The sequence below is a fragment of the Tripterygium wilfordii genome, chromosome 20 (genome assembly GCF_013401445.1).
Source record: "Tripterygium wilfordii isolate XIE 37 chromosome 20, ASM1340144v1, whole genome shotgun sequence".
Classification (NCBI taxonomy): Eukaryota; Viridiplantae; Streptophyta; class Magnoliopsida; order Celastrales; family Celastraceae; genus Tripterygium; species Tripterygium wilfordii.
Window position 1 is genome coordinate 3,657,235 of NC_052251.1, and position 11,300 is coordinate 3,668,534.

Genomic DNA, 11,300 nt, shown 5'->3' on the forward strand with positions numbered 1-11,300 from the left:
CTTTAATAATGACCACACATAATAAGTGTTGACTAACATTTCCAACACTCCCCCTCAAACTCAAGTTGGTATACAAGTATACAACATGAGTTTGTTAAATACAATCCAATCCAAAGAAAATAAAATACACCACACCCACAATGGTGTCTAAAATATCCATCCTACTTGTTACATCGAACCCATGCTCAGAGGTACTAATCCACTTGTCACATCCCTTCGTGTGCTCAGAGGTGGTAATAGACTTGTCATGGTCGTGTCCGTATACTCAGAGGTAGGAGGCCTAAAATTTTTCTTTCGGTCGGATCTTAACTGGTTCACACATTGGGGATAAACATTACAACGACACCATCATATCGCAAAACATTAAGTGGGGTCCACTAACCCATCAATCAGTCCCATATTGTCTAAACACTCCATCTTCTTACTCTCCCAAAGTCACATGTTGGGATCACCATAAAAAAGTATATTCAACACATGTCTCTCCACCACACATTACTTGCAGTGTCCAACACGACACATTACACACTTCTTCCATCACACTTATCAACATCACACAGTCGCACATGGCCCACATATCTTTTCTCAATACAAAACACAACACAGCTGTCTCCCTCTTTTCCACTTCTTGCCCATCTCCTTAGAACAACCGGTCTTCCAACCCACATCATCGGACGCCGTCGTCTCTCAAATCCAGTGTTGATCTTGGTGTACCTCCACACACAACCCTTACCTTCAATTTAGGGTCAACAACAACAGCCCCTTCCATAGAGCCCTTCAACATTCTTGGGTCACTTGAGAGACCCTTAAAAACATAGGACCACGCTGGCCTTCCACAATACAACCTCTGTTAGGCTGTCTGACTTACGGACTCTTTGGAACGAAACTTGTGAAGCATAACCTTCACCGGAGATGCCACCAAAAAATTCCATCATGAAGATAAATCAATTCTTCAGAGAGATGACCTCCAGTTTGCTTAGCTAAACGCTTTTTGTGTGGTGAAACAAAAAATAATTTGGTGAAGAGAGAAACACAACATCATAAAAACAACATAAAACAGGAATGCTACCACCACCCCTAGGGGCAGTGGCTGCAGCGGAAATCACTCACAAAGCCTCTTAAGATCAAGGGGCTCCGATACCACTTGTTAGGTTTGAGAATTGTCACAGTAACTCACTTGTTGTATTTCATTCACTTCCAACGCAGATACATATATAGACAAGCATGTTACTCTAGAATATTCCTAGAGACCACATACCCATGACATATGGCTTTAATAATGACCACACATAATAAGTGTTGACTAACATTTCCAACAGATATATTACACAATCTATATTTAAACAACGTAAATTTGTTGTCTTTTTTTATGAAATTTTTTTTTCTCAGATAAAAAATATACCACTGGCTCCACTGCCGAGCCCCTCATTCCAATAGAGTAATAGTCAAATTGAACACATCACATAACAAAGTGAAGTTGCATAGGAGAATCAAACCGTTTTATATTTTCAAAGTTATAATCTAATTCTAGAGAATATATGTGTTACAATATATATACTCAAGCATATGATGTATGAAGAAAGAACATCTAGAGTTTGTCAAGCAGGAAACAGAAGTGCCTAATGGTGTGTGAGTTTAGTAAAAAAACTTCGCCAACCATAAGGTAGAATGAAGAAATTGGAAGAGAAATAGAGTCTTGCTGAAATTGTTGTCATAGATAATGATAGTCAATCTCAATGCGCTTGGTACACTCATGAAATACTGGTTACTTTTGTTATACAAAGAGATTATAGAAGCACAAAAAAAAAAGTTAGGTGTATACTTGCAACCCATAGCGTTCTAATAAAGAAGATGAGGGAAATAAATGGCTTTGATTTATATTACCTCATGTATATCAAAGAGCAAGAAGAACAACAACCCAATGAACAACATTGGAGCAACAATTGACTAACAATATAAATCGCATAAGAAAGATCGGGTCAAGTGATCGTGAGATATACCGAACTGCCAACAATAGTGGGAAACAAAGTAGGTTACAATAATGCAAAAATAAAGTAGGCTCCTAAATCTTTAATTCAATTTTTTTTTTCAAGTGAGACTTGAGGAATAAGATACCAACCAAATCGTCATGATTCGTGTAAGAAATCACTTTTATTTAATGATACAAGCATCTCATTTATCATGCATCTTAATCTTGTTCACGTAGGCGATCTAACACTCTTTCTAGATATTTTATACAAGATTTTTTGCTCATGACAAATTTAATGGACGTCAATGAAAGAAAATATGAGCACTATACCCATTATTTTTAACTAAGTACATCATATTTTAATGTATTTTTAAAGGATTAATGAGATATATTTAGTAAAAAAATGGGGTGCACATAGTACTCATTTGAAGAAAACTAAGGCGGCCCCACCAAATGTGGGGCTCATTCCTTGTGTATTTTGATCAATGGTGAAAAAATAGGTAGTACCAAAACAAAATTTTTGTATTTTGATCAAATGGTTAAAAAATTAGCTGTACCAGTGTGTAACTTTGAACTTACTGCATAGAAGTCCAACTCTATTTGTCTTTTAGCCTATTTGTTCTAGCTTAGTATGTCTCTCCTCTCAAATACTGAATCGTGGCACTGTAACAGGGAGCATCGAGTACATGTCGTGATCGCCAACAATGGGGAATAGAAGATTCGCGCAGGTCTCCACGAGCGACGAAGAGGAAGAGGGCCCTAGGACCCGCTCCTCGAGAGCCCAAACTGAAAGCAGGAAGCGCAAGAAGGTGAAGCTTTCAGAGGACGAAGAGGAAATCGAATCAGAGCAAGCCGAGAGCTCGAATAAAAAGAGGAAGGCGAAGAATACTAGAGAAGAGGAGCCACCAAGCGCCGGAGAGGACGAGGAGCCCCCACCGGAGGATGCGAAGCCTGTGGGAGAGTCTATTAGGCTTTCCGGCAAAGGGAGGGGCCGCAGGCGCCATTACGAGGCCTTCGAGTTTGATGGCAACAGATATGACCTTGTGAGTTGTTCTCGTTTCCGGTTCTGTTTTTTATTTTATTTTTTGTCATATCGTCGTATATAATTGCTGGGAATTGAAAATTATGCGGGCTTAAGCTTTATGTTTAGTTTTGTTTGCCTGACGAGTTAATGGAGGAAAATGGAAAGAAGAAACAGTTTTATTGGTGAAGATTGCTGTATTTAGGAGTCCTGTAGGGAAAGTTTATTACGGATTTGATTGTTGATTTCACAATGAACCCTGTTTGAAACAATCAATCGAGGATCTCATAAACCCATTTAACGAACAAGGTTTTCAATTCCCTCCATAGAATCTCCAATCTTTCTTCACAAATTCCCGAACTGTTAAACTTTTGTATCCTGAACATTAAAACTCTGCATTCTATCCAGAAAGAAAGGAAAAAAAAAAAGCATTGCATTCTATTGATTTCTCTCATGAAAGATGATGCGTATACAATTGAGTATTATCATCTCATGTCATCATCTCCGTGGCTTTTTTTTCTATGTTCTTTGTTGCTTTAGTGGGGTTTTTTGGGGTATTATCTGGATTTAGTTCTTTTTTTTTTTTAACATAGAAATCCTCAACCATCACCCATTGGGTGTGCACTGGATAAACCTATATGTTCTCTCTTGCGGGCAAAGTACGCGTGTGAGGTAAGCTTGTGGAAAATTTTCCTTGTATAGGCTTGCTCCGTAGGGATCAAACCACAACCTCCATATGGGGAAGACTCCCTCCTAACCGTTAGGCTAGAAGTTGATTCCTTATGGATTTAGCTTAAACGAAGAATTGAAATTCATTGTTTAGTTGAATTTTTTTTTTAAAAATGTCTTCTTTTGGTAAAGGAGAATTTTCTCACCAGGACTCCAATTATCAAGGGGGTGTGATCCTCTTCAGTAGGCATGGACTCAAAGAAAGAAAAAGAGTGAGAAAGGCTTGCACCATCTAAACCTGTGCATAGATAAAAGTTATGCTTCCAAATATCCAAAATGAGGGAGTTCTAATTAAGCTATCTAGAAAGATTCCCAATTGGATGCCACCTCCAAGACCTCTTGGTCATGGGTTCAAAAGCCCCTCACCCAAACTTAACGGAAAAAAAAGAGGGGATCCCAACTGAAATCCCATTCCATGGAGAGCATTAGACGGCTCCTTCTACAAATTATATATATTTTCTGGACTAGAACTCTTAAAAATGTCATTCCAGTACATATGCCATGCAATAGTTAACTTTTCCCCCATTTCTCTCCTTGAAGTTGTTATTGGGTGGTCAATTACCCCATATTTTGTCGAATGGCTTTCCAAACTCCAACCCATGAAACTGCCAAGTCAAATTTGAGATCCAGCCCAAATTTTCATCACTAGTTTCGATGGTCAAAGCTGCATGTTTTCACTTTTCAAGTATATTGGTTAATTTTCAGGCTGTAGTTATAAGTTGTTTGATTTGCTACCATTTGGCTAAAAGATATTTATATTGGAAATATTGATACGAGAGCAAGAAAAAAACTTAAAATATGACAACTTTTGAGATCCTCCTTTTCAGGGATTTTAAGCAACAAGGGCTGTTCTACTTCTACCCGTGAACAATTTCTTTTGGGGATGATTAGGTCTTTTTAGGACTAAATATTTGGGCTTGAAACATTAAAAACAGATATGAATTACTGAAAATAGTAGAGAACATAAACAGTGATTATTTAGAGAGCATGAAAGTAAAGATAAATCACCTAGGATTTCTGACATCACACCAGAGGGTTGCATCACACAATCGAGAATCAAATCACTTGTTGGAAAATAATCTCAATTTATTGATCATCAAAATGATCGTAACTGAGAGATTAGATCCATATATATAGACTCCCTAGAAATCCTAAATATACTTTTAACTCCTAGAAGAAAACTAAATAGATTCCAACTTTTAACGAGGATTTGACTTAAAACTAATAAAAGACCTGTTTCCGAAAAAATTCGAAATTCCAGCAATCCTGGAAATTCCAATAATACCCACACTTATTTAAAATTGACTGGACAATAAACGAACTTAAGAAAACATAAAAATAAGACTAAATTTCAACTTGAAAAGAACCTATGAGCTGCCATGAACCTAAATTGCACAAATCCTTGAATTGACTCCTCGGGGGGCATCTTTAGCTCCTTGTAATATTTGTTGTGCTCGTGTTCTGTTCCTGATGTAATTTTTTTGTTGTTGTTGTTGTTGATGATGTACTTATTCTCTGGTTATCCTGCAGGAAGATCCTGTTCTTCTAGTTCCGGAGGATAAAGTTCAAAAGCCTTATGTAGCCATCATAAAGGTAACTACTTAACGAAATTAATTTCATGCAAATTCTACATGACACCTAAAAATATGTTTGATTTTAATGCATACCGTCTTCTTAAGATGCATCTCCTCTTATGTTGAAGCAAATAAGATTCATTTCTAGGAATGAAGTCCTAGCCTAACTGGTTAGAAGGCAGCCGCCCCTTTGAGGCTGTGTATCTGATTTCTACCGAACCCGTACATGGAATTACCACATGCATGCCTGATACGTGTGGTCTGTGGGTTATTGTGCGGACCTATCGGTTTACCCAGTATACACCGGATTACCGGAAGGGTAATGGCTGCAGGTCACATGCCATAAAAATGTTCGTTTCTCTTTTATCTTTGCATCATGTTATGCATTTGGCTTTCAAGTCATATATGTGATTTGGCTCATGCTGAAGCAAGATAATAATTGGGAGCAGTGTTTTGAAACCCGAGCTAGCAGCAAAGCCAGAAGATGGCTTGGGTCATAGTTCTCTAGTTAGGCAATTAGGGAACTACAACTTCTTCTAAGAAGTGATAGAGGAAAGAACCTCAAGACCCTTGCAGTCAGTCGCGCCCAAATATGAGCCTACACAACCATGGCTTCAACGAAGTTAGGGTAAAATTCGGCCATCTTACAATCCTTCGATAAATGCATCTCATCACTTTATACTTGTCCATCCACAACTTCCTTAAATCTTTTTTTTTTGATAACTAATGTTTTTTTATTTTTTAGTTGTCATTAGCATGAGTAAGGATTCGAACATTGAACATGTTCGAAATCTTAGGGAGTGACTACCACTAGGCCTCGAGCCGTCATAGAAGAGAAGAGGTTGGGAATGTAAATAGAGTACTTTTAGTTCAGGTACCAACTTGGAATTGCATGCCATGATTGCCTCTGCGGCAAACCTTGTATTGGACAACCACAGTCCACAGGTTTGGTTGGATTTGCCCCAAAGGTTGGTGTGAGTGAGGCTTAACAGGTTTCAATTTGGGTCGAGGTCTTCTAAACCAGAGACATGATGAGAGATGGGGAATGAGTTTCAACTTTTTTTTTTAGAAAAATATTTTTTTAAAAGAACTTTAAAATTTGAAAATAATAAAAACTGCAAACCATTATAAAAATAATACAAAACTAGGAAAAAATTTGAGTTGGTTTCAAAACCTTCAGGGTCAGCATTACAGGCTATCTGGTTTGAGGCGGTCCCACATGGGTGGATTGAAACCCTGGTTATTAAAGCCGTCCTGATTTGACTAGGCCCGTCGATGGTTCGACCAAGTAGACTGCCCGGTCTGATCTTGGTTTTAAAACACTGTTTTAAAATGGAGGATTGAGTGAATGGAGTTGGTTACTTAAGTTTGAGTAAAGTCACATCCACGCTATTTTTCGGTGAGAGTAGCCAGGTTTGAGCTTTTGTATGGATTAAAGCTTTCCTAGTGAGCTCTAGTGCTCTTCTCTTTGTCGCCATAACTAATTTTATACTTGTTATGACCTAGTATACGGGCTTGAGAAGGTACCTGTGCTCCCAAGTCCCACCCTAACTATTTCATAAAAACCGTGACGTTGGTTCTACTCTCCTTTTATATTGAGAAATTCTTTGTTATATAAATACTCACATTGTGTTTTGCTTATTATTGATGTGCACTTTCTTTGCATTGGATATGTGCTTTGATTAAACTACAAGTCGCCACTTAGTGTGTTTCCTCTTGGAACTAGCAATTCAGCATTGGTCATATTTAGATGTTTCATTAAAAATTTATTCTGCATCAATTGAGGAATCAAAGTTGACTTTTAGGTAGATAAGCTCACAATTGTGTTTTAGTTTTTAAATTACAATTAAAATGTATTGTCGCTTCTTTTGTTCAAGAATAATGATAGTTGTGTTTTAATAGGATATTTCTCAGACTAAAGATGGGGGCATGATGGTCACTGGACAGTGGTTTTACCGTCCAGATGAGGCAGAGAAAAAAGGTGGCGGAAGCTGGCAATCTCGTGATAGTCGAGAGCTGTTTTATAGCTTCCATCAGGATGAGGTTCCCGCAGAATCTGTCATGCACAAGTGTGTGGTGCATTTTGTCCCTTTAAACAAACAGCTTCCAATTCGCAAGCAGCACCCTGGTTTTATTGTGCAAAAGGTGTATGATATACAGAATCGGAAACTTTGGAAGCTAACGGACCAAGATTATGAAGATAACAAGCAGCATGAAATTGATATCCTTGTTCATAAAACTCAATCACGGTTGGGAGAGCTACTTGACCTCGAGACCGAGGAAATTGTTGCTGAAGAGGAAGAGCAGTCAAAGATCAAAAAAACTCTCAGGAAAAAGAGCATTTCACCTCTTGATGTTTCAAGGGAAGAAGACGCAACTACCAAGCCAGATCAACAATTTAAAGTAGAAACACCAGGAAGCTGTTCAAGTAATGCCTCCGAATACTTCTCCATTTTATTGAAGTTTAATGTGCTGACCGGAGATACCCATCGTGACAAATGGTTGGAGAGGCTTCTTCAAGGAATTCAGTATATCTGTACTTCTGACAATTTGTGCATTGATGAGAACCGAAAAGGTGGTTCTGATGGTGTTGTCCTTGAGGAAGACCGTAAGAACTTGGAAAGTGCAACTGGGTCTCTGGAGAAGAGTCAAAGGGTTGGTAGTAAATTTTAATGTTTTGTGCATGGTTTTGATAATTCCTATAACCATTTATCTGGTATTCCTATAAGAAGTTGGACAAGGAAATGCTGTGATTAAAGTGTCGATAGAAACCCTGATATGTGTTTTGCTATTTGTTGTATCCTGCAGAGTGGAAAGCCTTTCGTCTGGCCAGATGCTGCCTTTCCTGCAATTACAGCGCTTGAAGAAGCGTCACATGAGGCTTTTTCCTCTGATTCTCAGAAGTATAACCAAAAGATGCGGCAATTGGTGTTCAATGTCAGGGTGAGATGTGTGCCTTCCTCTTTACATGCATTAGTCAATATTAATAAATCGAGACATTTAGATGCAATGATTCTTCTCAACGATGCAGAGATGAATTTGTGCATAAATGCCTGCATGTTTGTGTGCAGATGAACATTCACGCATGTTTGTTGAAAGGTGAAGGCAAGTGATGACCGAGTTATTGCTATAAGACAAAATTATGATTATGATTGCGACTGCGACATTGTTATTTATTGGCTGTACAAAGTTTTTTCTTGATGATATTCCTATCTTTATTATCTTGGTAAATTCTTTTATTTACTCTAAGACTCTAAGAAATCCTTGCTTTTGCTTTACATGTGCCTTGGGAGCAAATTAAAGGTTATGATTGATTGTCACGATGATTTTTAGGGTTTCATACGCTCATGGGGAAGGTTGTGGTTCCATTACGGAAACTAAGGCTTTTCAAGTACCTATGAACAGTTTGATCTGAACCCTGAAATTTTTTTCATGTAGTATACTTGGACTTCAATAGAATATCAATGATGCTACTCATAGAATACTTGGACTTCAATAGAATATCAATAATGCTATGTCCCATTACATTCCAACAACATTAACAAATTTTGGATGTCTTTGACAATATCAGCGACCTATAAATACAGTTTTCTTTTGGCACTATTCCAGCATTCCTGAGTTTAAACTAGGAGGAACATATTAATGCATTTATAAGATTAATTAACTATCTGCTTGGCTTTCCTTTTATTTTGTCTTATATCTCTCCTAGTACGGTATTATGCGTGTATTCTTGTAGTTGTAGGAGATGTTACAAGAAACAGGTACTTTTAGAATTTTTACTATGTGTTTAGTGCGATCAATCTTAGAAGTTATGCCTTTGGTGTCCTGAACTGTGATTATTGGGGCCGGATGAGAATCTCAAGTAAATGGGTATGAAATGGTTCTGGAAAATATATTTTTTTGTTTTAATTTCTTTTAGTCAGTATATTATATGCCAAGACTGGGAGGTGAAGAGGTGCTTTTATCATTGGCTAATGCCATCTAATTACAACCCAGTCCTTGCCTTACGAATAGATCCTGGTCACTTGCTATTCCATTTAAAGTCAGCATTTTTATATGGGAAGATGGCATTCAAGCCCTATGGCTGTGTCGGTGCCCCCTTTTCCTACTCTCTTCCTTTTGCTAACGTTTAGTCCTTATTTGGTACTAATATTGATGTTATGTGATTGCTGATTGCTCTCTCTTATGAGGAATTGAGGATGCGGTTCACAGTGAATATTTTTGTTTTTTTTGTGTGGTTTGAATTGTTTTCTGTGTCTTGGTCAGTATTTTTTCCCCTGAAAATGATGCATGTTAACTTGTTAAGTACTCCTCTGCTATCTCTAAAATAGATTCATGTTTTGTGCTTCAACAAATTGTGCGGAAAACTGATGCTATTTGGTTAGTAAAGAAATAATGGCATATTGATTGAAGAGAATTGGATTTTCACCTGGATTCTTTTGACTCCCCTCAACTCAGCATTTCCATTTCCTTATGGCAGAATACTCCGCTGCTAGCTCGACGTCTACTGAATAGAGAGCTGGAACCGTCAAAAATATTGAGCATGTCACCTAATGAGCTAAAGGTATGTATTTCTTCAGTCCCTTGTTTAGTATTCATTGTTTGTGTTTGTTGTTTCTGATTCTTGCTTGTAGATCTCAAATTTTTAATGCATTGTTTCAAATTTAGGAGGCTTTGACGGCAGAAGAAATAGCGAGAAAAGAGCCTGAGGAGTCTGAGCGCATACAGGTTTCTGGCTTTTTTTGTCATTTGAATTTTGATTGTTGGTTGGAACTTTTATGATTGTATTATCCTTAGATATGTCCTCACTCTCTTGGCTATTCTTGTATAACAGATGACTGATGCTCGCTGTTCAAGGTGCAATGAGTTCAAAGTGGGCCTTAGGGACATCATTCAAGCAGGACATGGAGATCGTTATCAGGTTAGTAATTGATTTCCTTGTATAATTGAATACCTAATGCTGTTTTCATGTCTTCTGCTTATCGCTCATAAACTCAATGAGCATGGCCCGATATCAATGTTTCCATAAATGTTCCTCTAATTAATGCTTGGGTATTGATTAAACGACCTTACATGACCTTACAGGTTTGGTTTTACATGCTAATTATGACCAGGGCATTTATATTTTGTGATTGTCAATGTGGTTGTTTATTAGAAAGCTTAAAGGGAATGTATCTCAATCAATAGATCAATTTATTGGCACAATCACACTGTGTATAGTCAATATAAAGCTGTATGATTCAACTATGCAAAGAGCAATATTTTATTGCAGTGGTGTAAGTCTCCAGTTCATGGTGGAGTGACTCCTTTTGAAAGTACTGATGGTTCAAGTGACAGAGACATCAATTCTCTGATCACATTAGCAGAACTGATATTGAGTCTTATTTTGTTGAACCATGCATGTAGAATAGATGGCTGCAGCATCCTGCGGTTTACTTGAATAAAAGTTTGAATTACTTTCTTATGCAATATTTTAAAACCTAATTATATCATTATGGATGTAACTTTATACTTGTTTATGTTGATTAACCTTAACTTTGTTTTTTGGGGCACAGTTGGAGTGCATTGCTTGTGGTAATTCCTGGTATGCTTCCAGAGATGAGGCATCTGCACTAACAATAGATGGACCTAGCTCAGCCAAAAGTGTTGGAACTGCACCGTGGGCCACTTCCAAATTTGCCACAATTTCGAGTCCTCGTGAATCTGATAAGGCGCCCAACGATCCATCTAAGAAAACTGGTGACACTGCCATGCCTGTGTTGGAGACTCAACGATCATTTGGCAAGTCGAAGAATGAAAACGAGAAAACTAGTAAAAATACTTGAGTTATAAAAGATCTCAGTCTAGTTGTACAGTTCTAAGTGTATGATGGCAGTTCATATTATACAATGTTTACTTGTTTTGGATTGGCATTTCTTGGTCACCTCTGTGCCAGTGAGTTGAGGGTAATAAAAGAATTGTCTAGCAAGTATGAGACGGTAATTTATATTTTATACACACCCAAATGAGT

At 37.7% G+C, this 11,300-nt stretch overlaps 1 protein-coding gene across 1 annotated transcript; it reads left to right on the plus strand.

Moving 5' to 3' along the window:
• The first annotated feature begins 2,605 nt into the window (after positions 1-2,605).
• On the plus strand, positions 2,606-11,300 carry LOC119987319. The gene is made up of 8 exons (XM_038832196.1): positions 2,606-3,009; positions 5,247-5,309; positions 7,193-7,945; positions 8,099-8,233; positions 9,771-9,854; positions 9,959-10,018; positions 10,125-10,211; positions 10,846-11,300. The coding sequence occupies exons 1-8, from the start codon at positions 2,671-2,673 to the stop codon at positions 11,113-11,115; spliced, it is 1,791 nt and encodes a 596-aa protein (XP_038688124.1). The 5' UTR covers positions 2,606-2,670; the 3' UTR covers positions 11,116-11,300.

Bases quoted from the DNA above. Each gene is read 5' to 3' on its own strand.
- LOC119987319 (XM_038832196.1), top strand. From the start codon at position 2,671: ATGGGGAATAGAAGATTCGCGCAGGTCTCCACGAGCGACGAAGAGGAA. The intron at 5,310-7,192 runs GTAACTACTTAA...GTGTTTTAATAG, and splicing joins CTTATGTAGCCATCATAAAG to GATATTTCTCAGACTAAAGA. The intron at 8,234-9,770 runs GTGAGATGTGTG...TCCTTATGGCAG, and splicing joins AATTGGTGTTCAATGTCAGG to AATACTCCGCTGCTAGCTCG.